The sequence below is a fragment of the Anser brachyrhynchus genome, assembly GCF_964034855.1.
Source record: "Anser brachyrhynchus genome assembly, chromosome: 1".
NCBI classification, from domain to species: Eukaryota; Metazoa; Chordata; class Aves; order Anseriformes; family Anatidae; genus Anser; species Anser brachyrhynchus.
Window position 1 is genome coordinate 169,171,534 of NC_137694.1, and position 27,691 is coordinate 169,199,224.

Below are 27,691 nucleotides of genomic sequence, written 5' to 3' on the forward strand. Positions count from 1 at the left end.
GAATATACTACTTCAACCCTGATTCATCTGAGGAAGATCATGAAAGTGTACCCCATTCAAGAGACAACCTCAACAGCCATGCTACAAATTGAAATTACAAATTGAAATCAGGAATTCAGTCTTAGTGAATTCTGCAAGCTGGCAAAGTAAACCTCCATCATGCCTAAAAAGAACAGTAACACAGGGCAAATTTACCCAACAAGGGCAAAGAAAGCAAGCCTAGAGGAAGTTCTCTAGCTCAAGACAGCTAAGAAATAAAACCTAATGCTCACAAAAGCTAACAACTAATAGCATGGAAGGATTTCTGAAACTGCCTTATCCTGATAAAGTAAAAAATGGCTTAAGTAGCAATGAACAACCTGAGTTACATTCATTAAAAAGCAAGCCCACATCTGCAGGTGCCCAATTAACAAAAAAAAGGTTCAGCCACATCACCAGAATTTTCAGGCTCTACTTTTTAAAAGAAAACTAAACACATCTCTTGGAAAATAAATGCCATGGACTTAGTTTACTCTCTGGAAGAGTTCCTTCCCACCAGATTGGGGTGTTGGAGGCATGGGTGATTTTGTGCATACACATGCACAATGTGTAGGTGGAAAAGATAAAACCGTACCACCATACAGCTCTGTTAGCCTTTGTCCTATACCTTAAAGCAACGTAAGATCATTGCCTACCCTCAGATAAACTGTTTTAAATGTAATTTTTAGTACTATTTTAAATTTTATACCAACATCCAAAAGTGAAGATTGTCACAGTGATCAGTCTGGTTTGCATTGCTACAGTATGGGCAAGTTAGGATACAAGGTCTAATCTTACCCATGCATTTTTTTTTTTTTTTAAGTAAGTCACATTAGATCACTTGGCTATGTAGCTGTTATATGTGCTGTCGGGGGTGAACAAAAGTAATTTTAAGCATGCTCCCAGACTCAGTGGTAAGCTCTGACCACAGCAACTAGGGATACCAAGCTTTCAAGGTGGTAGCTATTGAATTCTGTGAGTTCATTGCAGTTGAGCTATCCTCCAAAGTGCCTGGGAGTGCAGTAGCTTTCATTCTAGCCTCAGCACACAGACTTGTTCTGCCAATGCCACTTCCCACCTCCCAGAGTCCAGAAACTGCAATCCCCCGTACTACAGATTTCTACAAATTTTCTCTAAGATCTGAAGAATCACAGCCCATGAACTGCTAGTGTCACTCATTCCTCACTGGTTTTCTTAATCAGTGGGTCAAATATAGCTGTCATTTGACAATAGTTACTCAGCTCTGTGAACACTCATCACAAAGGATTTGATCAGATTTTATAGACTTCAAAAGGATCCAATTAGCATGATTAATTGATTGCAATAGAAATAAAACATTGCATTGGTTGAGATGTTTGAATCCCATTACCACTGGTCTAAAAGGCTTGCTTGGAAACTTTACAAATGAAGTCTAGTTTCAAGAAATAGACACAGTACTGGATCTATAACTGGTCCCAGACTTTTATGTATAGCAAGCTGCTATAAAAGCATAGCAGCCTGTCAACTGCCTCTCTTCACCTCTTCGCACAGTTCCCCAGTGCTCCCCACCCAAACAATACTCACAGGCACCACTAAAGTGACAAATACTGCAAACTGCAGCAAAACACTAAACAACCTAAGGTATAAAAGAGAGGTCTTTATTCTGCTTCGCTCCTCCATTTACAATTATCCATGTTATAAGACTCTTGTTAAAAACTACTGAAATTAATTTAATGTAAACAATGACCATTTTGTGCAACATGTGCCAACCAATGCATTAAGTACAACTAGAGAAACAGAATGATCAAATGACTTCCATGATAATTTGGTACAGTAGGTTTCTACAACACAATTATACAAACAAAAATATGCAAGTTCTCATAAAATAAATAATTCCAATCTAACTGAAGACTTAAAACAGGATAGAAAATGCAATTTGGGGAGGTGTCCTTAATTACTTCACACACATACCCACCATTTTTGGTGTTACCTTTCCCTTATCTTTGAGGAAATACTTACAGAGGGCGCAATCAAACATTTTAGTGATTGCATTTCCTTTTTTTTTAAACCTACTACTTTAAAAGCCTCTGATCACAGAACAGATCACTATAAAGAACCAACATTTTTCATTTAAAAAGTAAAACCAAGTCTTAATCATACCTATCATACAGAGCAGTTCAGAAATGGATCATAATTTGGAGTACCCTGCTTCTCATCTTCCCCCTCTCTACACTGCTGTACACTGTTATTTGTTCCTTTGCACATTCCAGAAATCTAAAGGTAACCTAAAGGTAACCCATTCAACTGATTGTTAAAGAAAATAATGAGAAACAAAAGACACAAAGTAATAAATACGCTTAAGTTTGACAATAAGCTGTTTTGCCTTTGAGCTACAAATCTTATCAACTAAGGCTGAGAACATTTTGAATGCCCAATTAAATATACTAATTCGCCAGAAATGTAAATTAATTCACTTTTTAAAAAAACTAATCCTCTAAGATTTATCAATTCAGTGTATTTCCACCTTTTAGCAAGGCACGATTTCAAGTTTATCAAATAGATCTCTCAGGACATTAGGTTCAATTATCAGATAAACATTACAGAAATACTGATAAAATTGTTACTGAAGAATAACATACATCATGTTTGCTGGTGAGAAACCTTAAGTGATTTTTATTTAATTTTTATTTTTTGAAATGTGAAGACTAAAACCACATTTTATTGATAGCAAATAAGTTTCCCTTTTTCTTCAAGGATATTTTTCAGAAAGCCTCCAGTGGTAAGTTACCAATGACATTTTTTCAAGAACAGTTCCATTCATACAATGCCTGCACAGAAGTCCCAGTTCTAACACATTGCTTTTTAATGCTGTGCAATGCTATTCATACTTCCACTTCCGAAATTTTTAAAAATGTTGTCAGTTTCCCTCAAATTCAGGCTGGACCAACTGTTTCAAGCTTAGTATGCCGATGGCTATGCATCTGTCACTGTGATGTCGGCCTTTCTGTGGACTGTTGAACAGAATAGGAAGCAGAATTTCCATCCAGCATCCTGGGACTGGATATCGTTGCTATAAAAAGAGAGAAAGACTACTTCAACTGGAGCAACTACTAAAATGGATGTTTTGAGTAATCCACAAAAAATATAAAGCTTCAGAGCTCTACAAACACAGAGCCCCAAATTCCAATTTTTCCCCTTATCTCTTCCCTTCCCTCTTACTTAGTAGAGATACAAAAATGCAATACTTTCATTTCTAAACACACACACACAAGCACATTAACTCCAAATGAACCTTTTAAACAAATCCAATCAAATTTAACCAAATCTCATTTGATTAGGTAAAGGGAGTTCTGGGCTTCCAGACCCTCCTCATTCTGCTACTTCTGTTCATTGAGGATTTTCGCAAAAGTATTTTGAGTTTCCTTAAATGAATGCTTTTTGCAAAAACTGGCATGCAAGAATTGTATTCCTAGATACTTATCTAAATTTGTTGGTAATTCTTGTAGCAGACATAATAGGATTAGGACTGAAACGTAAGGGGGAAGTAGAAATGTTATTATTTACTTCCCTAATAACAAAGGCTGCACTGTTCCCTTACTGACATACTAAGACCAGTGAATATCATTGCACCTACTTCCTTGGAAAGGATACTGGAGCATGGATTTGGACAGGTGTTCTTACTAGACATTAGTGAAGTCTGGTGATCATCTCCAAGATCAGCAGTAATGCATTTACTAAAGTAACAGCACTATCATTTAACTTTGAGGTAACCAACAGGACATCTTAGTTAAGTACATGGTAATGGTAAACTGATGGATGCACACTTTTCAGAGTAAGAGCTGCTTGTTTAGAAGGGAGAAATTCTATTTTCCTATAAAGAAATTTATCACCTATCCTTTCCCTTGATTTCTGTGAAACCAAGACAAAAACTGCTCAAAGAGTTGATGAAAGGCTTCTTTTGACATAAAGCTCATCTTAGTAATAAGAGAATTAAAAAATTTAACTGTGGAAAAGTTATTTCTACAACTAGAATGGTGTTTTCATGCAAAACAAAGCAAAACTTGTGAAGGACTAGCCTGGTATTAAAATCAACGCATTCATTTTTAACAGTCTGTGATCTACTATGAAACATACAGATATTCCTAATGAAAGTCAGCTGAGTTTCATCACTTGATTTAGGCTGACCCTACCCCCCTTTCCCATTTCCCTATACATTGAAATCATACATATCAACATTTATTAGACACCACAGTTGAAGTTCCCCATCAGGAAATTACATACCACTTTTGAGAAATCCCTGAATTTGTTTTTCATTTTTATGTTTCCAGGTAGAAATGTTGCAACTTGCATTTTGACCAAATACCGTGTTATGTGTTTTCGCTTTATGGAAACAGGATTGCTTCTCTGGAGATTTTGCTCTCAGCAACTGACTGTCCTTATGACTTAAAAAACACTCCTAGGTTTATAAGGAAAAGTTTATTTTAAGACCATTTTCACAAAAAATCCCCCCAAAGAAACAAGAGCCAAACTTACTATCTGAAAATGCCAAGTTACAGTTAGTACCTTAGCCTCCCATCTTTCCTCTTCTGAAATGAAAGAGCAATGAAAATGTTTTCTCTTGACAGTCGCTGAGACAGGCTGTCAACAAGAATCTCTTAGAGCACACATGCTCTGAATGAGCCAGGCTCAATTCTTTCAGCCAGCAATAGCCATGCTTTTTGCTTTCCATTCTCTGGGGGTTCTCTGTTGTAAGAGCTGAATTAAGTACATAATGCCAGCGACAAAAATTTTAATCCAAAATATAAAGTTGGGCTTAATCAGGACCAAGTCAATGCAAGACTGGCACTGGGAAAAGCCAGCTGCGTGACATTGCTGACTCTCTAGAACACATTTGATAGAAGCCAACTGATTCTGAAGGATACCGTCACACATATAATCCATATCCACTAAGATAACTCTGACAGGACCTCAGAGTTGATGGGTATTATTAGTTAGAGAGAAAAAGATTAATCAATTCTTCCTGTAAGGGCAGTTATCCTAATCTGAACTGAGCCCAAATTTTTTGTCGTTGGTCTGTGAGACAGCATCAACCCGCTCTCTACCATGGAAGAGAAGCAGCTATTAGCATGTCAAATCCGGAAGTGAAATCACGGCTAAATGCGCTCAGGTCTTTTTGTAGTTACTGGTCACTACTGTCTTCAAAGACTATAAACCATGCTAAGACGACAACAATAAATGACTCAGTTTATAAAATCATAATTACTAAGTCTGAGGAGATATCTTTGCTTTCTCCTGCAAAGAAACTATAGCCCTGCTTCCCTTGCACTGGAAGAATTCCATCCCATCAATCACAAGATTAAGAGCCTGGGAGCCTTGCTGGATGTCTTCTGTAGGCTTTTTTAAGGTAGGTCATTACAGGGCTCATAATCAGAAGACTCATCCCTCCATGAGTCCCCCACCAAGTCAGCCCAACAGATACAGTCAAGAAAACTGGAAGCAAATTTATAAAATGAAGTGGTGGACAATTTTCCCCCAAAAATGTGCTTCTCCACAGGCACACAAGTTTTTAAAAACTAAGCAATAAAAGAAAAAAAGAACAAAAAAATAAAGGACAGACTATAATGCCTCAGAAGACATGATCAGCCTCACAACCTATCCTTTGTGCATATACCTCAGTTTCTTGTTAAACTACCTTTTCCTTTATCATAGAATACATTAATTTAATTGACAGCTTACAACGTTTGTCCTATATTTCATCCTTGTTTTCAACATACTTGAAATGATGCTATATTAATATGCTGTTTTGCACTTAATTGCCTGACAGTCTTTTCTCTCAGACCCCTCGAAACTGAATAACAAACGGATGAATTAGATGGAAAACTCATTTTTTATGGTAATTTAACTCCTACCTTTGTTTTAGGAAGCTGAGATTTATTCTGAAATATGTTAGTATTCACATCATTTTCTCTGCAACTGTTTTCAGCCCCCACAGTATCCATAATGCTGCTTCCACATGTCTGTGTATTATAACCACTGTCCACCTGAAATCAAGAGGAAGAACTTTAAATTGTACTGCAACTTACCACCAATAAATCCCTCAGATTTTTATACTTGATATGACTTGGATTAAGTTGTGTTAATCAAATGCAACAAACTATCAGTTACTAACAAAAGCAAGTTGTAAAATGGTTAGCCAGAATTCATTTGGATCAAGTTAAATGTATTACTGTATGTAGTAACATTAAAAAAAATCACTAAGTGCTATGCAAGCTCCACTGGAGAACGGAAGTTGGGGTGGGTGCATGGTAAAAGCCCCAGTACAACCTGCATGCTGCATCCAGTGAGGGAAAAATAGGCAAATGCATCCAGCATGGCATATATGCTAAACATCACTTCATTTAGTTCAATTTTATAGAAAAGCAAAAAGGTTTTTATTTTTTACCTGAATGCTGCTGTTGTCACAAGGATTTGCACTGCTTTCCGCGAGAGGTGACATGCACATGCGGGAGTTCTCAATACTGAAAGTGATCCCTGTCATAAAGCTGGTCATGGGTGCATTGCTGTTGCCAATTGTTTCTTTCATCCAAGTGTTCTCCTCTGACACTTCAGCTGCATCAGCCATATCTACAGTATTATTCTCCTTTGAGCCTTCTGTATCCTGAAATGACGACAGCCTTTGATTACAAGCTTCCGAGTGATCTGGTGCAATAGACACAGCTGTTACAACGAGACGAGTACCATGTGCGAAAGCATCGCCATCTTGCTGACACAAGTTTATCCCATTATCCATTTCTGGGAACCGAACTTCTGCGGGAGCAGCATTTTCTTTGTCCTCATCCTCATCATGATTTTCAACTGCAAATGGTATTCTAATGACAGAAGTCTGATACTGGGCAGTTCCTCTACATCCTCCAAGACTCATAGGAGAACAATTTTTAATTGGAGAACAACCATCTATGTAAGGACTTCTTGTACTCGGGGGTGTCATTCTATTGGATGCAGAAGGGATATCTGGAGAACAAAATGTAAGTTTTCTTTGGTCTGTTCACAGGAAAAAAACACAAAAAAATATTCCATTAGATATCAGATGGACTTAAAAGTTATCATCCTCAAAGCTTTGCAGTACTCGGAATAATTATAGCCAACTACACAGGATTTCACAGAGAACTGCCTCCTTGCCCCAGTGCCTACTAAAAGAACCTGACATGGTCAAGGCAACCTTTTAATCCAAATTTTACCACCAAATTTTTTCCAACTACATATTTTGCAAGGCAAACTATGTCTAAGGCTGAGGAGGCCTTGCATTTTCAAACAGCAATGTTCCAGTGTTCCCAGGAAAGCGTGTGCAGGCTGGTTCTGTGCCTGTTTTCAGAATAGATATAAATGTGTACATTCCATAGGCATGTAAAAAATTTTGAGTAGCAATCAAATTGTCAATAAATAAAATCAAACATGGGAAACACCAACGCAATCCGTTAATGTAACTGTACTGAAACACTGTATGGCTCAGAGCAAAATCATGCATAAACATGGCTTAAGTCTTTCCAGGCAATGGATGAAACATGAAAATACTGACATCATCTAGACTAATAGCAAGGACACAAATGGTTGTCATTTCTTCTCTAGTCAAGTTCATTTTAAGTCATCTTGACCATAACATGATTTGAAAGCTCAAGATAAATATTCTTTATCCAATTAAAACGCTTCAGGTCTGACCAAATCAAAACTGTGACCTGTCTTTGTTCAGGCATATGACTTTAAACCCCCTCCACACACGAGATTAATCCTTCACATTTTGTTCATTAGGTCTCCATTCCTTTTTCTACACCATTTTCCTTAATTGATTTTTGCAAGCACATACACTTCCCTGTTCCACAATGTTCAGATACTTCACAGCCAATGACTGTGCCAAACAAGGAGACTGCTGGCATGCCAAGCCCACTGCCTTGTCTCTGAAAACAAGTTCCAGTAAGAACACAGCTGCTTTTATAATCAAAATTTGTAAATCAAGAAAGAGTAATACACATACAGTGAAACCATACCTGACAGCGGTGTATGTCTTATATGAAAAGCAATTGGTGAAAAAGCAGGAGAACCAGCATGTGCAGGAGACCCCTCTGGAAATGTGGGGCTGGTTATGCTTCCCAGACTGTACGCCCTTGTTCCTCCCTGAATAGGACTGGATGAAAACTGACCCTTCAATAACAAAAAAATAACACATTTTCATAATGGAAACTTCGATTAATATGCACACATAAGAAATCTTCTTATTTACAAGCTTAATATGGCAGTACTGAGGAAATCTAGTCTTGTATGAAGACAATCTTTCATTAGTTTAGCTTTGTTGCAACTTTTCACTTGCGACTTTATGCCTCTGCACAGAAGAGAGCAATGGACTCTGTCACTTAATACCAACTGAGAATGTACCACCCATTACATTTAAGAACTATGAGAAGCCTAAACAAAGCTGTATAGTCAAGTATTTCACCTCTGTTTCTAACACCATGACAGATGAAAGCTGCTTACTATTTATATTTTAATGGAATCAATATCTGAATTACTTAACTCACAAGCAGACAAAGTAATTTTCCTCAAAAAAACATACAATAGATCTTGCTTAAGAGTTTGGTGCAAAAAACACAACAAAATATTTTTAGCAGTATAACTGTGTTATAGGAATGCTTTATTATGGTGTGGACTTTTTTTAAGCTACACTCTTGCTGGAATTATTGTTTTTTTTTTTTTTTCCATGCACATCAGCCTCCAAACCGATGGAGCCATACCGCCATACCACCTAAAACAGCGTAGCTGGTTATCTGGGCATAAGATTCACCCTCATTTAAATTTAAGAAACAGACATTACGTTCCATTTTCTAGTATTTGTCTATTCATCTGAAATTTGCTGGTCAATGGAGAAGAAAAAAGCTTATCTAGCATTGCATTCAAAGATCTGTTTATATGACAAGTTATTTCTCCCACCACGAATGAGCTTATGAACTATAAGGGATATAATTGTATCATCGGCTTATATCAGCTAATATTTTAGATAGCACTTCATCGATTTAAACATTTTTTCATATGCACACATTTTACAAATAACCAGTTTCCAACATATTTACAGGAAAGTCCTTGATATATCAATTCCTACTTCTTTTTCATAGCAAAAGGAAATTAAAACACAATACCTTCTATAGAGAATGTATGATTAAAAATTAGTTATATGTTCTTTCAAGATTTCTGTTCATATAAATTTGCTCTGAAAATGGAATTTAAAAAAACACCCTTGGTCTAATACCTGCTCTCCCATAAAGCAGTTGTAGCTTTCTAAAAAACACAGCTGTTCATCTTAAGTCTGTTAGAAAACAGAATTGGTAAAGCCTGCTGTAAAGAATTTGTGCCAGCTAAGTCACATGCCATCCATCCCCCAACACGCTACTTACTGAGCTAGATGTTTCCAGGGGGCTTCTGCACCGGACTGGAGATATATCTATTGAACAAAGCACTCCAAGTGGCTGACTACTGCATGGATTATGCAGAGGAGGGGACAAACACTCAGATACACTTCCATTTTCTTCTAAAAACAGCTTTCTTCTGAGTGATGAAGAGCTCAGATTTTCCTGAGACTGATCTGCAAATTCATCAGTTCTAAAATATTCACCTAGAAACGTGGGGAGGAAGTTGTTTCCAATAAGAATGCAAGAAAAACCTTCCACTATAGAGGCATATATAACAAAATTAAAGCATTTAAACCAATTTACCATTACAGCAAGGAATTGAACTAATTTAGGGACCTATCCCAAGGGATCATTTGTTATCATTACAACAATCATTACACTCCATCTACTAAGGTTCCGCTTCTGCCTATCAACCTCTAACACTTTTGTCTGCAATTTATTTAACAGAGAGAGATGCTAGCATCTACTTACTAGCCTTTTTCCAAAATTGTATTACTCTTAACATTTTAAATTGGTAAAAGGGGTTATTATACTCTATAAGCAAGACAAGACCCTTTTTCAAGTCTCATATGCTCTGATGGTCATGGTGATGTATCCAAAGGTAAACGAGATTCAACTTGAAGTTAAAGCAGTTTAGTAGTTTACAGTGGAAGCACATACCAATATTAACAAAAACTCATTCAAATATCTTGCTCTAATTGGTTATTTCTTGTAAGAGATGAAAGTTCACATGAATCCATGCACTGCTCATTGATGGAAGCATTTGTTAAGATCAAATACTAAAGCACTACATATGGTTCTGTTTTAGTTTTGATAACCAAGTTAAATAAGTTTATACCGCAATCTCACAAATAATTTAACTGGCACAATCAGGGTTGTGAACTTCAATATTGGGATAGGAGGAAGCAGCCAAAAACCTCTAAGCTGATAATTCACATCCATAAACTGTGAGAACTGGCCTTTCCAGTCCTTTTGCCTGAAGAGCCAAGCAGTCATTGCTTGATACAGCAGACAGTAATTAGGTTGTTTTTTGTGTTTTTTTTTTTTTTTTTTTTTTTTTAACTATTCTCCCTTCCTTCTCAGCAACCATGGCATTTTTGCCACCATTTAACTGCTAGTCACCACCACAGCCTCACTTAAATTAAAGGCACAGAATTACAGAATAGTTTTACTCAAGGAAAGATTGGGCTGTAGGCCTTATTGTAGAGCTGATCTAATTACAAATCGCTGTCAAAGTTAACTGCTGTATTTGAAAGAGGAAAAAAGTCTTCTGCTTATTAACATTTTTGCATTTGGTGTTTTAATATAGTTCCAATCATCCTCCGTCTCTTATCCTTATGTCTACACTCTAATCATATCAATTTTAAGTTGTTTGTCCCATGCAATATACAATAACTGGCTATTTTTTAAGACCACTTACTAAGAACTCTCATTCATACATTAGGTTTTCATTATTTCATAAGACAAAAACAGCAAAAACAAGACAAAAACAAGTTTTCTATTTAGACATCCATAATTAAATTTAGATATTACAAAGCATACCTAGTATTTTCTCTAAATTAAAATCCACTGGTAAAGACAGTACTGTCTGACAAGCAGCTGTAATGAATAAAATCAACAAAATTAGCTTACAGTGACCTTTTAGTATAACTGCAGAACCAAAAATTAACTTTTAAATTGCATTGCAATTGAGCTATTTAAAGGTGACAGTTGCAATAAGGAGAAGTGTTAATTAAGACTAGGATTCTGATTTGGCAACACTATACATAGCATACTCATCAGGCCTAGAGATAAAATAGAGGGCTGTAGTACTGAGGCCTCTGGAGAGGCATTCCTAACTGAGGAAATAGGCCTCTGATGAAAAGAAGGATTGAAAAGGAAATGGGAGAAAGATCAAAATGTCTTGGAAGAAAAAAATATCTAAAATGAAACAGACATCTTAAGACATCTTTTAAACTATTTATTTGGCAGATAGAATAACCAAGATTTTGTAACCCAAAATGATCCAATACATTAAAGGTTTCTTGAAACTGTAATTTACCCATAAACCTGAAGCTTTTATTTACTATCTGTAAATTCAGAGAATAGAGTACATATGGACTTGGAAAAAGTACACTCCACAAAATATTTTTTTTTTTTTAAACTTTTTGAAGACTATGAACCAATATAATAGAATGAAATTACTATAAGAAACAGATATTAAGATAAGCAGTAGCACACACTTCAAGAACAGTTATTTCTTCAGGAATATTAACCAAAAAAAGCATTCCCCTTTAAAGTTAAGTAGCCTTTAAAAAATGGGTTACAGTGCTTCAAAGAAAACCTGTAATTTCACAGACATTGCTTTTTACTCACCATTGCTTTTCCCAGGCTGCAAAGGTAGCTGTCTTCCAATTGGAGAAATGCTATTTAGATCTATGGCTGAGAAATAGATAAGAATTTAACTTTAAGTATGTGTTGCATATAGTTTTGAAACTTAACAGCGGTAAATTAGAATATTTGATACAGAAATTGTATATAGCTGTTTTTTGGAGAGTTTTGGAGAGATTAGAAATGAATACTAAAGTTACAATTATAGCCGATTAAGAATTACAACATTTCGATTCAAAAAAGCTGTGTGAAATAGCATCAACTTTGCCCAAATCTTTGCCCACTGCAGCCTCCTCTGCATTAGAGATTAGAAACAAAGCTGGATTATGGCTAGGCAAATAGGCTGTGTTCAAGTAAAACACATTTGCAGAAAATCATGCAGTCCAGACTAGAAGACGAATCTACCACTCTATCCTTTTTTTACAGCATTACACCACTTTGTTTCACTACTTACTTTCCAAGATCTAGGATTGTGGCCTATGTTCTTTGCTCAAGAATTGATTATTTTAAAATTGACAATTCAATACCCACTATCCATGCCTTGCATCTCCTTGAGGAAATATTTTAATAGTTTATCCTCTAACAAAGTCCCCAAACACTTATTTAAGAATTTCCGATCACACAGTACTTCACTGCCAATATTTGTCCAGCTTTTAAGCCATTTACTGTGTGTTCTGTTGACTATGTATAAAATCTTATAACAATGTTAATAATAAAACCTAATAATGGCATACATTAAATAAGTTTAGAAAACCCACAACATACAGTGATAGTGAGATAGCAGGACACCGAGGACAGGACATTTACATACCAAATAAGGCTAGAAAAATACAGAACTCTGTTCTCATACATTTATACTGACAAGAAAGCAATCAGAATATGAGAAAGATGACGAATGAAACAGAACACTTGGCTATTATCAGTACTGGCTTAGCAAAGTTATGTGCATGAATTAAGCTGGTTGAAGAAATGTTATGACAGGAAAAAGATTTAAGAACAGGATCCAAAAGAAAAAAAAATAGAAAAAAATACGTAAGATTCTGGGTTAGCAATTTTTTTTTTTTAAAAAAGAAAGCACTTGTAGAGAACTATTAGAAATCCATCAGTTGTGCCATCTTTTATCAGTGGTTCTTGAAATTCGGGGTTGAAAAAAGCAAAGGATAATTTTTTTCAAATGCTAGACAATTCTAGGCAGACATACAAAAGCTACTTACATTTAGTTGAATTAAACTGAGAAACTTGCTTGCCTTCATGTTCAGTCCAAGGAGAAGGAACTATGAGTCTTTTTGTGAAAAACTAGAGTAATATAGAATAAAAACGTCTTAGCCTTTTGAAGAATTGTGAACTCCCAACTTATATTTAGATTAGTACTCTGACCAAGAACAAAATTAAGGCATACCTTTTACTATTAACAGACCTGTATTTTAAGAATTTTAACTCTTCCTTCCCCAAACGTAAAAGATAGTTTTATTATACCTATATATTTTATTTCAGGCCCCAAGATATTAATGAAGAACAGTTGGATTTGAAAAGAACCCGTGTTCTGAATGTCACATACCAGCTCAGATCTTTCAAGTCTGCACAATGAAAACTGTAGACACTTAATTTAATATTAACTACTCATTTAAAAAATTGAGTCATCTCTACAATACTTAGTGCATACTACCATACTTGCAGAGTAGTTTAACATACTTAGTTTCAAATTTTCAGTTTGTTAAGTCATTGTACTTTGACAATTAAAATATTTTGCAAAAGTAGCAAAGAAACTCTGCAGTAACAATAAGAAAAGTGTATGACCAAGGCTTTTTGGTAATATTAGTTCATTTGTCTAAACTGGCTAGCTAGCATGGCTAGCTGCTGGCTAGCCAGCTGCATAGCTGGCTATGCAGCTAACTGGCTAGCATGTATGAGTACTGGCACTTAGTCTTTTTTTTTTGAATCAGAAACTATACCTGCTGTCAGTTATACTCTAAAAATACTCTGATGTTAAGGACATGAACACTATTACATAGCCTCAAGAAACGTGGCAAATTCTGTTCTCACAATAAAAGCAAGACTGGAACTGAAGCAAGAAAACTCAACTTGAAACATGCAACTACTACAGGTGTGATTTTTACCCATCTGAGATATCATTTCATGCTGGTCTTAGGCCTCACAAGGAAGAAATAAAAGGATATGCAGATTTAAAGCAACAGAGCATCTTTGCCACAGGCCAACTACATAGCACCTTTATAGAATCATAAAACATTTTCTGCTTATAGGGACAAACTGGTAACAGCATTATACAACCATGAGAAGGTCAATAACAGTATGGAAGATATGTCTATCAGAGCAGTCTCTGTATGTATTTCTTAGTTGAAATTGAAAAAAACATTGAAGATTTTTGTAGTGAAAATTTGAAACACTTAACTTTCCCTTCTCTACTAGACAACCAGATAGTAAAAAAAAATAAAGAATTATAAGCTACACTGTAAAAAGGTCAGACTTCCAACTAAGTAGACTTTGGAAGAAAGAAAATAAAAGTCACAAAGCTTCTGCTATACTTTTTATAAAAAAGCAATAAAAGAAACAGTAAACTACCTAACAGTTACTGAAGGAAAAAAAAAAAAGCAACAAACTACTTTAGCCTCAAGGTAAAACTATAAGCACTACCTTACAGCTACATTCCTCTTAGCCAAACCACATGAAAGATAAAAATCTATTTTGTCTCACAAGTGTGTGAAAGAAGATGGGAAGCAAAAGGCATGTGGATTCTAACTATATCTGCAAGGGATGAGGATGCAAAAATTATTTTCTTACCACTCAATAAAATCTCATACACTTCTGGATTTTGAAATTCTATAATAAAGATGTGTGGGTTTTTTTGGGAGAGGGAAGGCATATAGTTAAAACAAATTATTTTAAAGCATAGAAAGTTTGATTACCTCCTCAATGGCTTTTTGCCTTCTGTCTTCTGTCTCCTTATCAATTCTAAGAAACAAAAAACAATTAAGTTACCAAAACCATCACAACTGGAAAAAAAAATATTAAGCCCAACCATGTAGTCTTTTTTTTTAAAAACATATTTTTAAGAGAAATATGATAAATGAAATCATACTAAACTTTAAGTCTTAAGATGTTTTTACTGTTACAATCAATAAACTCATACATACTACAAGTTTAGAAATGGACAAGCATATCTCAATTTAATTCATTTCAAAAACTTGTAAAATGTACAGGTACAGATTTGCTGACCTTCTATTTACTCTTTGTATCAGTAAGCTTTTTTTTTTTTATCTGAACAAAAGCTCAATTATAGTTGATTTTCCAACATAAACCATTTAGTTATGTTGAACTTGGTAAGCCTAATCTCATGGTAATGGTTTAAAGAAGCTTACTATAAAATCAAGTAGAATAAAAGACTAACAAAAAAGAGGGCAACAGAAGGTATTTATACAACATTTGCACACTCAAATTTCTGACACAGCCTACTTTCGCAGCACAGGGTTCTCCCTTTCAAATAGCTAGTCTTACATAGTTTCTTCAGCTCAGGAATAAAACATTATGTTCCAATTTGAACCAATTAATACATTCCCTTAACACACCTTCAGCAAAAAACAACAACTAAAAATAAATCAAGAAGTCTAATTAAAAAATAGTCTTTAAAAATTGCAATTACTTCAACTGCCCTCAAATGATAAGTGAGATCCTCCATTTATATTTCCTCAAACAATCACATTCAAGTCTCAATTACTACTTTCTATTTTTTAAGGTTCAAAAAAGATTACAATGACCGTTCATCATCTTAGATTAATCACAATACTTTCATGCATAGTTGGTATCCCTGGGTACATAATATTAAAAAGCAGTCAGGTAACAGACATTATTTGCTAAAAAACACATATAGGTGTACCTATACATAAAGTTTCCCTCATTGCTCTCTTTCTTTGGTGGGAATCAGACTTTAAAGAGCTCTGTAATACTTTGATATGCTATCTTTAGCATCATCTAAGCAGATGTAGCTGAAGACACTATAAATGACTGTTCTGTGAAGACACTTGCACAAAATCCTGGTACAGTACCGAAAGAGTAAAAACACAATCATTGTTTAGTTATACATAGTGGATCATGAGTAATAAGCATCTCTACAAGCCAGATTCCAAAGGAAAAAAACGTGAAAATGGGGGAAAAGCAGCTCCCACTAAAAGCGCTGGCTAGTGTGGAGATAGGATGGATTTTCTTTAGTGCCTAACTCCATGAAAAAGTGAAAATGGCATGTGTATTTAACAGGAATAAAAGGCAGTCTTGCACACAACTTCAAGCAATAGAGTACTTCCAGCTATGACACACAGCATGCAAGATAGTATAGATTCTACCAATAGAAAGTAAAAACAAAGGAAAGTTCCTGTACAAGACTGTGCCACATTAAAAAAACACAGCTATGAAAGTTACTGACATGCCTTCTATTTTTCCTGAACAGTTTGCCAGGAAAAGGTTCTCCTAATTGATTTATAGATAATGGAATAAACATACAGCACACAGACGATGTCCAGTTTATGAAAATAGTAATACTGCACAAACCTAAGTCTACTTATGATACAAACTCAGACTACGCAGAGAGCTCATAGGTTTTCACATTGGTGCTACCCAATGTTTTTGTTACGTACTGGAGAATTAACAGTTTGAAATACAAACCAAATTCCTTACACTTCTGGTTCTTTGCAACTGCTTGAGAAAATGACTTGTTAACAAGCTTTATTAAAAGAGCATATAGTTTGTGTAACATTGTTTTGGATGCCCCGTCCCTGGAAGTGTTCAAGGCCAGGCTGGATGTGGCTTTGAGCAACCTGGTCTCGTGGGAGGTGTCCCTGCCCATGGCAGGGGTTGGAACCAGGTGAGATTTAAGGTCCTTTCCAACCCATAACATTCTGTGGTTTTAATGATTACATACGGGCTTCAGAAAGTCTTTTTTTTAATTAGAAACTTTTAATGTCAAGAGCTGCATTTATGACACTTCTTAAGTTTCTGTAAAGCAGTATTTATGCAAGATAAATTAAAATGAGTTGTCACACAAAGTTTTATATATATACCTCTCTCTCTCTCTCCCCCACATGCATTCACCCATATACATGACCCACAGATATAGCCAAGGACAGTTATATTCTTTCTACATCTCTACTATAAACAGAAAATCCTATTCCTTCTTACGCCTCTTTCCTGTCCAAAAAGAGCAATGGAAGTACAGTCAGACTATAAGAAAAAGTCTAATTCACAACATCCAGAGGACTCTCGCCCTAAACAGCCCTCTATCTGTTCCTCCATTTCACTTACAGGACTTGAAAGTCCTACAGGAATAAACTGGAAAGACGACTTTTACTATTCTATCACTATGGTGCTTCATGCCATAAGGTGCAATTCTTTGTGCAAGTTCACATCTGAGAAACGCATGGGACTATTTACAGGGATCAACCCTTTTGGACTTCCCTTGACTACCTGTGACCCATCACTGCACTAGTAGTGTTAAATACCATCCTTCAACCTGAGCTTTGACTACCAAGCCTGTTTTACTTGCTCATACTCCCCCTCCCCGATGAAAACATCCAGAGAAAGGAAAATGTTGTGACCAAGATCCCATATAACTTCAAGTAACTAGCAGTTTTCTCCTTAAAGACAAGGATTTTTAGTCTTCCCTCCTTCACATTAGTTATAATCTGTACCTTTCAAAAACAGTACTGGGTTGCCAGTACGGGCTTTCCCAGCTTTATCCTTCTGCACGTGTCCCAAAGACCAAAGAAGTCTATGCTTCCTAAGTGTCAATACTGAACACTCTGAGAAGATAAATTGTGTTGTGACAAGAAGCAGGAACAGTAGCTAGATAGTAGTTATTGGCAAGTTATCTTTCTTGCTTTTGTTGACTGCTGTACCTAGCTGTCTTCCAAACTGCAATCAGAGAGGCACTGCAGTTCTCAATTTCACAGAAGAGTAACACAGAGGAGCCTCATCTAAATATTATGTCCGCTTCAGGGACACAAAAATTTATGCTTAAAGATTTGAATAAAAGTTCTTTAATGCTGTGAGAAATATCAATAAAGCAAACGAACAGTGTTCTGCTATTCAAGCTAAGTTAACTGCCTAAAAACAGATGGTGAGTTACCTAGCATGACTCAAATACATTGCTTGGCGTCGAACATCTTCCGAGTCAATTTCCACAGGATTTATTAGAGCAAGCTGATCAATAGACCATCTAAATTTTCCTGGTGTCTAAAAAAAAAGAAATGGAAACTTAATGCTTGCTAGTAAAAAATGATAAACATAAAACCACAGGACAAATATCTATGGAACAACACAATCATAACTTGCAGATAATTTGTCAAAGCCAATCAAAAAAGTTTCTACTTAAATGACCTGCTTCAAAAAAAAAAACAACAAAACCTCACCTCAATCAGATTTTTTCGTTTTGGTAGTGGTATGAAAACGATTTGTGATATAATATGAAGTGGAAGCCTATTGGTAACATTTACAAATCAAGTTGTCATTTTTTCCCCTCAATTTCTGAGGACAAATCTACTAAAGATCTAGAACATGGGATAAAACTGCTTCTGGATTGCCACAATGAAAAATGTGGTTCCCTGAAAACACATTACCTAATGGGTTTATCTAATCCAAGATATCCAAATAATATAGCAACCTTCCTTTTATTTCACTTTTCCAAGGAGCCTTAGGAGTTGTAACGCCATATGCAGACCACAAAGTCACACTTTGGGGGAATGCTGTGCATAGTTCACAACAAAATCCAGTTCAAGAATAAAGCAACCTCCCTCCTTTATTTAATTTAACACTTAAGTACAAAACACTCAGCAAATGATCTACCAAATCTATCTTTTTAGCTTCACCAGCATAGCCCTCTGCAAACCTCATTGAGATAATTCCTACTGAAAATCAGAATGTAATTTACAACTGGAAAATGTGTTCCATATACATGTGCAATGCATGATATACATGCAAACAGCTCATAATAAAAGTAAAAATAAGCTTTGCTTGTATACCGACTGCTTAGCACTTAAGTAGGAATCGGTTTTGTTCCGTTTAATGTGGGACAAGAGCACCACTGCCATACTTATTTTTAAAAACTGTTCTTTATTCTTTCAATTTTCTTGTATTTACCAGGTATACGCTAATCTATTGGCACACCAAATATTTAAAGTTTAAAATAATCATTATTATCAATAAGGTAGAAAGACTGAGCAACAATGCTAGTACTTTAAGAAGCGTGCTGAAGTCACCAGAAGAACCACTGAAACGACACCAAATTTCTTGGCTTAGTACTACACTAAAGTACACTAAAATACACTTTTATAAATAAAGTAATACAGTGCTCAAGCATTACTGAACATTAGTGCTATTTTTAACATCTATATGTCTATCTAAAGACTAGGTCTTACAGATGAAGATTTTGTTGACTTAAAGACTGAAGGACTGGAGACAATCTGCTCCTGAAGAGTATAATAATCGCTTGGACTTTCAAAAGGATTCAGGACCGCGGCTCGTCCTGGAGTTTCAGGCGTGATCTGCATTTTAGCTTCTTTTGTATCACCCATACCAGTGAGCTGTGCCTAGAAAAGAGAGGGGGTGGGGGGGTGTGAAGAAATCAGAATTCTGATTTTTTTTTTTAGGGCTGTCTCAAAAATTTTAAGGAGGGGTGGTTTAATGTTAGGAGCCAAGGAAATACTAAAGACAGGTAGATTAGGCTTGGTAGTACTGACTTTTTTTATAGAATCATAAAGGTTGGAAGAGACCTCCAAGATCATCTGGTCCAACCATCACCCTACTACCAATGTCACCCACTAAACCATGTCCCTAAGCACTAAGTCCAACCTTTCCTTGAACACCCCCAGGGACGGTGACTCTACCACTTCCCTGGGCAACCCGTTCCAATGCCTGACTGCTCTTTCTGAGAAGAAATGTCTCCTAATTTCCAACCTAAACCTCCCCTGGCACAACTTGAGGCCATTCCCTCTAGTCCCATCACTAATTACCTGCGAGAAGAGGCCGACCCCAGCTCCCCACACCTTCCTTTCAGGTAGCTGTAGAGAGCAATAAGGTCTCCCCTGAGCCTCCTCTTCCCCGGCAGGCACAAACACCCCGATACCACTTCAGACCCACTCCCGCTCAGCATTCCCTGTGAGGACAGTGCGAGACCAACCCAAACCACCGCTCCCGAAAGCCTAAAAAAGTGCAAGGAAAAAGCAATTAAAAAATAAGTAAATAAAAAAAAAGCACCGAGGCAGCGCTGAAGGCGAACGCGTCCCCTCTCACATACCCCCCGCGGGCACTCCGGGGCGTCAGCGCCCCCCCGGGTACCCCCCACCGCCCCTCAGCGCGGCCGTTGCGGCCGTTGGCGGGCGGTTGCCGGGCGCCCGCTGCCGCTCGCCCCAGCTCAAAGCAGCCCAGGGCCGCGGCGCCGGGCGGCTCTTTAACTACCCCCGCCCCCTTCGCGGCTCTGCCCAATCAGAGCGCGCCGCCCCCGCCGCCGAGCCAATCGCGGCTCTCCCTCCTTTCTCGAACGGGCCAATAGCTGGCGGGGGCCGCGGCACGAATTCGAACGCGGGGCCGCCCTCCGCCTCCGCGCTGCTGGGCGGGCGGGGCCTGCCGGCCGGCCGGCGTCACGTGGTGCGGGAGGGGAAGCTTCCGCTTCCGGGTAGGGCTCGCGCGGTCGCCATGGCGAGCAACGCCGCCAGCCTCAACGCCGTGCGGGAGACCATGGACGGTGAGGGGGCAAATAACCCCATTAAACCCTAATTAAACTCGGCGGCTGTTTATTAAGCTCTGGGTTCGGCTAATGTGCCTATTATTAAGCTATGGACATACTAGTTCTCTTTCTTAGTAGGGCGGCCTGGTGATGAAGGAGTTGTGAGGAGGGCAGCGAGTGTTACAGAGGCAGAATAGCTCCTGGTACAGATTTACATGACTCTCTTGTGGGATAAGCAGTCCGGGAGAAGCGGCACTGGAAGCAGGGGGAAATATTTGTAAGTCTAGAGACCGATACTCTTCAAAATAAATAAATAAACTAAAATAAATAAACAAACTCTTAATGGCGTGAGCAGCGTGAATAAAGATCAGTTGTTGCCTTTCCTTGTCAGGCTAACCACGGGGAATTAAAGCTAGCAGGTTCTGGAGGCGTGTTTTAAGAAACCGCGGAATGGATGTCAAATGTTAAAGAAGCTTAGAGGAGACTTGGGGGGAAGTGGGGAATTAGAGGGGACAAACTTAGTGCAGACAAACAGCTTTTCTTTTTTTTGAGGGAGAAACTCAGGCAGCTTGGAGGGGACACTTGACACTTTTTGGTGGAAAAGTTGAGGTAACCAACAGGGCACAAAATGACATTTTTTAGGGGAAATCCAACATAATGTGAGTTCTTCTGGAGGGGGACTGGGGCAAATTATGTGGGTTTCAGGCTTACTGGAAAGCTGCTGAGAAATCCCTTGAGGATGGTTAAATATGAAGGCTTCCTCTGGAAATGCTCTAATGAGGGACTAGAGGCTTGGGGGATGTTTTCACGGTAGGTGTTGCTTTGTGTTTTTTTTCCTATATCCTTCCCTAGTTAGGCTATGGCTTAGGGTTACTTAAGGATTCCTTAGCAAAGATCTCCATGAGTTGAATAGGTGCAACAAACAGTGGTTCAACTCCGTCATCGGAGCTGCTGCTGAAGGGAAGGCAGGACTATTGTGGCTGTGCTGGTGCTTCAAGATGCTTCTGTGCACCTGAGGAGAGATTTGTGTGGAAAGTGATGCTAAGCTTTCATAACTGAACTTGACACCTGCCCTTTCTCCCTTTCTGTGGGATCTCAGGGAGTGTATGCAGAATTAGAAACAGAGTAAGGTTTTAAGAACTTCAATGGAAAGTGTACTAGCCTTCAGATTTAGGATCCCAGGCTTCCTGTGTAACAATGTGTATATCTAGGATGCATGCTCGTAATTTAATCTCCTACGGTCAGGTAACTTTAGTTGTTGTGGAAGTCAGAGGCTTTCTTCCACAGCATCTGTCTTTTCTCTTTGACTTCAGTGGAATTGACTGGACGTGTTAGGTCTTTAATCTCTTGGCCTGCGTAAATGTGACTCTGAGGCTGTGCTACAATATGCTTTTGTTATACTGAAGTACAATATTTTCATAGGTGTCGAGTGGACTGGAGTTGCATAGCATGTTGGTTTTATATGGGAAGAGTGTCCTACTTCATTTTCTTATAATTTGGGGGAGTAGCATCTATACAAACTAAAGCTGTATTGTCGTAGCCTCAGGTTGGAGATTACCATGGCACCCAGAAATAAACTCTCAACAAGCTCTGCTGATATATGTGTAACTAAAACTGTTCAAGGGTATTGAAGAAACGGGGCCTCCAGGTTTTTCAAAACCCTTTATCCAGTGTTAAGTTTGCTGAATCAGAGAGATGTGACTGCCACTTCCACAGATTCTACAGTGGAAAATAAATTTTGATGAATAACAGTTCTGATCGCTGTAGGGTCTAAATTGATTTCATTTTTTCCTTTTACAGTTCTGTTTGAGATTTCAAGAATATTAAACACTGGCTTGGATATGGAGACCTTGTCTATTTGTGTGCGACTTTGTGAGCAGGGCATCAATCCAGAAGCATTATCTTCTGTTATTAAAGAACTGCGTAAAGCTACAGAAGCTCTAAAGGTAATACTGTTACTTAAAAAGCACATACCCTTCTCCTTAAAAGAATCAGATCTATGTTCAGTTTGCTATACTTCCATGTATAAATTCTACTTTGAAATAAAAAACAGTTTTCTAATCTGGAGTTTTCAGCTGCCATTTGCCCCCTTACCTGTGTCATGTTGTGATTGTTTTGCTGCTTTCTTCTTCAACCTGTATCAGCTTACTTAAGCAACTTCAGCTTCGCAGTATTCAGTGTTTGTGAACAAGTTAATGCAGCTGCTGGTGCTAATGTAGACTTCATGCATTGCTCTAACCACATCAACCTATGCTTTAAATCTCTCCAGGGGCAAGCAAAGGGATTTCATAGGGGGTGCATGTGGATATACATGGCTTTTTGTAATTTAGCTGTTCAGCTAATAGAGTAAATGACTATAGTTTAAAAAAATCACCTGCCTTTTAACAGGTTTTTGTCCTTTACTGCCACCTAAGCATCATGGTTCCTTTTCCACTGTAACTTAAGTTTATTTCTCTGGGGTTGGAGGGAGAATCCATATCTAGCCTACCTATTTCTGTTCTGATTTGTACAAAACTCAGTTTTTAGATTTTGACTAGATGGATGCTAGCCAGGGCTATTTTTCCACCCTTCTTGAGTTTTTGACTATCGTAGAACCTCATCCCATTGGCCTCTGCCTCGACCCAACCTGTCCAGCTCCCTCTGCAGGGCCTTTCTACCCTCCAGCAGATCAGTGCTTCCCCCCAGCTTGGTGTCATCTGCAAACTTACTGAGGGTGTGCTCAATTCCCTCATCCAAATCATCAATAAAGATATTAAAGAGGATGAGCCACAGCACTGACCCCTGGAGAACACCACTGGTGATCATTTGCCAGATGGATTTCACTCCATTCACCACCGCTCTCTGTGCCCAGCTGTCCAGTCAGTTTTTAACCCAGCAAAGAGTGTACCTGCCCAAGCCGTGGGCTGCCGGCTTCCCCAGGAGAATACTGCGTGAGGCCATGTCAAAGGCCTTGCTGAAGTGTAGGTAGAGTATGTCAACAGCCTTTCCCTCATCCACCAGGTGGGTCACCTGGTCATAAAAGGAGATGAGGTTGGTCAGGCAGGACTTGCCTTTCATGAACCCATATGGACTGGGCGTGATCCCCTGGCTGTCCCGCACATGCTGTGTGATTGCATTCAAGATGACCTGTCCATCACCTCTCCTGGCACCACGGTCAGGCTGACAGGCCTGTAGTTCTCTGGGTCCTCCTTATGACCCTTCTTACAGATGGGTGTCACGTTGGCAAGTCTCCATTTGGGACTGGAGACCAGGTTGGGACATCTCCGGGTGACAAAAACTGCTGATAGATGATGGAAAGCGGCCCAGCAATCACAGTCACCAACTCCCTCAGCACCCTCGGGTAGATCCCATCTGGCCCCATGGACTTGTGACAGTCCAGGTGGAGCAACAGGTCTCTAACTGTTTTCATATGAGCTGTGGGGGGGGTTCTTCTGCTCCTGACTTCGAGGTTGGGAGGCTGAGTACCTCGAGGATAAGTGGTCTGGCTAGTAAAGACAGATGTAAAGAAGGCATTCTTTACAGCCTTTTCCTTATCCTTAGTAGTCATGTTCCCCCCGTGTCCAGTAAAGAATGGAGATTCTCTTTGGCCATTCTCTTGCCCTTAATATATTTATAAAAACATTTATTTTTATCTTTAACCATAAAAGCCAGGTTGAGCTTGTGCTGGGCTTTGACCTTCCTGATTATTTCTCTGGATATGCTGGCAACTTCCTCGTACTCTCCTTGAGTTGCCTGTCCCTTTTTCCACAGACAAACTCTTTGTCTCCCAGACACTCAGCAGAAGTTCCCTGTTCAGCCACACTGGTCTTCTTCCCCGCTGGCTCATCTTATGGCACACGGGGACAGCCTGCTCCTGTGCCTTTAGGACTTCCTTCTTGAGGAGTGTCCAGCCTTTCTGGACCCCTCTGCCCTTCAGGACTGACTCCCAAGGGACCCTCCCTACTGGTGTACCTACTCATCTATATGTTTAAGTGTGTGCATGTGTTTAACTGTGCTTATACATGATTGGGGGGAGTTGATTCTTCCCCTTTGCTTTTGTTGCTATCCTTTGCCTGTTTGTCCCATAAGTGACTTAAAATTTACCAGTGCCTGCCTGCCATCAATACTGCACCTAGCTGGGTGGTTTGAGTTGCACAGTAATAAAGACTTAAGAACTTGATCAAATAATTGGCAATGGGATTTAGGCAGTTGTGATAAGTGTCATTTTTAATAAATTTTGTGTAAATAATTTCACTGTATGAGTGAGCAATAATTAGAGATCTTCCTTTGGAGTTCACTATGCAAAGTTTCATGCATTTTAGCACTTACTGAAAGCATTAGTGTAAAATGGTCAGGATACAATCTGCTCAGATAAAGATACACAATTTAACAAAACAAACAGTAATGGCTATGTTAATAAAGGATAATGGCAGTTGAAAGCATTATTAAAAATATATGTATATTAAAATATTCCTTAGAGAACAACATGACAGCTCATGAAGATTATAAATAGCTTATCTTCAGATTTGAAATTTTCTAGGTAAGTATAAGGCTTTAACTTGCATCGTATCTTCTTTTTATGACTTGTAATAAATGGTTTTTCTTTTTCTAGGCTGCTGAAAATATGACAGGCTGACGTGGGAGAAGCCTTCTGCATGAGAAGAATTCAAAGTTCTAGGGTTAATAGATATGAAAATTGATTGCTGTTCAGACATAGAATGAAATTATGACTGTGAAGGTTTCAGAATATTTCTGTAATCTTCTTGAAAAGGATGATGCATAGAACAGCTTTGATAAGTTTTTTCAAATAAGATAGGCCCAACAATAATTTTATTGTTCTTTAATTTTTGGTTATTTTTGTGAACCACGTGTAAATATAGTGTAATCACTCTTTAGCACCCAGTATTTTTAAACCATGTCAGGTACTGAACACTTGCTGAAATTGCTAGCATGTTCCAGTGAATATTATGAGTACAGCTGGTTAATGCATCCTTTAAAAGTGCAAATGTGTCCTGTTTTTACTCCTGTATTTGTATAAACCAGTGTGGACACTTTCATCTGTGGGCAAGATAGGAATGAAGCCCCTCCTGACTTGATTGTAACCAGAGTACTGGTGATGACTTAAGTGACTTAAATCTCATTCTGAAAGTAAGAAGTAAAGCACTTTTATAATGAAGGAAATTAATTGTCCTTTTAATTCACGTTGTTATAAGAAGTGTTTTTAACCTGCGTAAAAAAGGAACTTTGAATTATGCAGATATCTATGTAAATTTGAATTCTGTATGACAGGGGATATCATACAGAGTTCAAATCCTATTTAATTTACACTTTTTTGGAGTACTAGACCTGAAAATATTAAGCCTATGTTGTTATTTCCTACTCAAAGCATGTATGAAAAGTATCAGATTTGGTTGTGAGTCTTAATGCTCATTTTTTGCAGGAATGTCTCTATATTCAGCACTAGGAATCTTCACTGATGCCAAAATGAGTCTTTATAGTGTATATACAGTGAACTGTGGAGCATGTTTTATCCAGTGAATGTCCTTGCATCCAGGAAATATACTTCAAAAGAAAACTGTTTCTGGTGTATTATTCCTCTGCTGCTGTTTAAGCTTTTGCAACTTTTTATCAGAATGGTTTAAAGCTGTATAGTGTTGTTAGTGGAACTGTAGTGACCTGCATGGTTGATAATGGGGAGTACACAATAGAAATGAACCTGCAATCTTTAAGTCAAACTTTATTTGTGCAGAGAAAAAAAGGTCCTTCTATTTTGGGCTTACATCATACACATTCTAGCTAGGTGACAGCTTGACAAAATGTGATCAAGTAGGCTAAAGACTTCACGCTGCTGGTAGAGAATAGGAATATATATTACATTAAGTTATTTACCATTATTTCCAGTTACTCTGGTCAAAAAATCATTCCAGGAGGATGCTCTAAAAACCTGATAACCAAACTGTTGGGGATTTAAAGTAGTATCATCTGTCTCAGTCATAATGGATGTTCAAAATCCTTTGTAAATCAATGTTCTAACTTCAGAGTTAAAGCTTTTTTGAATACTGGGTGTAACGTTTTTGAAAATGCTAAGTTATCCATAGTATGAAAAGATGAATAATACAATTTATCCTACCAAACCTGAAAAGTCAGCAAAATGTCACGAAAGCATCAGGTCAGTTAAATTAATGATCAGCTATTTTAGCTAGACTCAGTGCTACCTGTCATAATCAGAAAAGACTGGGGGAGCGTTCTTGCACTGTGAACAGGTTATCTTCCTTTCTTTCCAAAAAGAACCAAGGAACTAAAATTTTACTGCCTGAACAATTTTTGTTTCAGTGGTAAAAAGAAAATGACTTTGAAGTAACCGATCACTAAAATGGGTTGATACTGACATTAAACTGTTGTTTGGGCTCAGCCACATGTTAAAAGCTTTGGACAGAACTGTTGTACAGTGGTTTTAGCGTTGAATATGTAATTGTCATAAACCAAAGACACTTTGTTCTTTCTGTACAATTTTATTGAGAAATTCTGATGATTCTTATTAAATTGTTCTATATATTCACCGAGTACACAATTACTGTGAGAAATTATGCGTGCTTTTATGTACATTTATGTATCCTTAGGCAATCTAATAGTTGTGGCTCCTAAGTGTAGCTAAATCTGAGAATTCTCACTTGTGAAATTTAAACTCCAAAAGTTTTCTTTGAACTGTAGCAAATGTGGCCAAAGTTATTGTGTAATTCTATTAGAGTGCATGTGCATGCTAGTGCTTTTCCTGCATTACCAGATCTTTGGACAGTGCAGTAATTCTGGTGGCTTCCCTTGACATTGCTCTTTATCACTTTACCACTGGAAATACACAAAGTGGTTTTAACTTCTAGTACACTTTGCATGATTTCCAGTGTTGGTTCTATGTCCCCCAAGTGCTTAAAACAGTTTGCAACTGTAATATGAGATCAACCTGTATGCAGTTCTGTCGGGTAAGTTGTGGCTACCATTTTATCATTGATAAGCTTACTGGTTTTATGCACATATTTTCTCTGGTAGACAATTTCTCATATGGAATTATAGAAGCAGAGAATGTTTTTGACTTTCAAAAACTCAATTTGATGGATATAAACTAAAAATGCATGTTTTTTTTATTGTTACATGGGTCTAAATGGTA

The 27,691-nt window shown here is 37.8% G+C and overlaps 2 protein-coding genes across 5 annotated transcripts; one reads left to right on the forward strand and one right to left on the reverse strand.

Annotated features, from left to right (window-relative positions):
* Nucleotides 1-1,634: 1,634 nt before the first annotated feature.
* On the reverse strand, nt 1,635-20,250 carry BORA (BORA aurora kinase A activator). Of its 4 annotated transcripts, none has more exons than XM_080561264.1 (13): nt 20,122-20,250; nt 19,244-19,414; nt 17,956-18,062; nt 14,747-14,792; nt 13,037-13,118; nt 11,808-11,873; nt 10,995-11,051; nt 9,438-9,655; nt 8,040-8,193; nt 6,440-7,038; nt 5,907-6,038; nt 4,279-4,453; nt 1,635-3,067 (listed from the first exon to the last, which is right to left on the reverse strand). In XM_080561264.1, the coding sequence occupies exons 2-13, from the start codon at nt 19,397-19,399 to the stop codon at nt 2,982-2,984; spliced, it is 1,878 nt and encodes a 625-aa protein (XP_080417390.1). In that variant the 5' UTR covers nt 19,400-19,414; nt 20,122-20,250; the 3' UTR covers nt 1,635-2,981. The 4 variants fall into 4 exon arrangements, with proteins under 4 accessions (XP_080417390.1, XP_080417389.1, XP_080417391.1 ...); XM_080561263.1 differs by having other exon boundaries at nt 20,082-20,211; XM_080561265.1 differs by lacking the exon at nt 20,122-20,250 and adding an exon at nt 19,838-20,027.
* A 161-nt stretch (nt 20,251-20,411) lies between these two features.
* Nucleotides 20,412-27,100, forward strand: MZT1 (mitotic spindle organizing protein 1). Its single transcript, XM_080561333.1, has 3 exons — nt 20,412-20,568; nt 22,351-22,496; nt 25,142-27,100. Exons 1-3 carry the CDS (start codon nt 20,520-20,522, stop codon nt 25,163-25,165), a joined length of 219 nt encoding a protein of 72 aa, XP_080417459.1. The 5' UTR covers nt 20,412-20,519; the 3' UTR covers nt 25,166-27,100.
* The last annotated feature ends 591 nt before the right edge of the window (nt 27,101-27,691 follow it).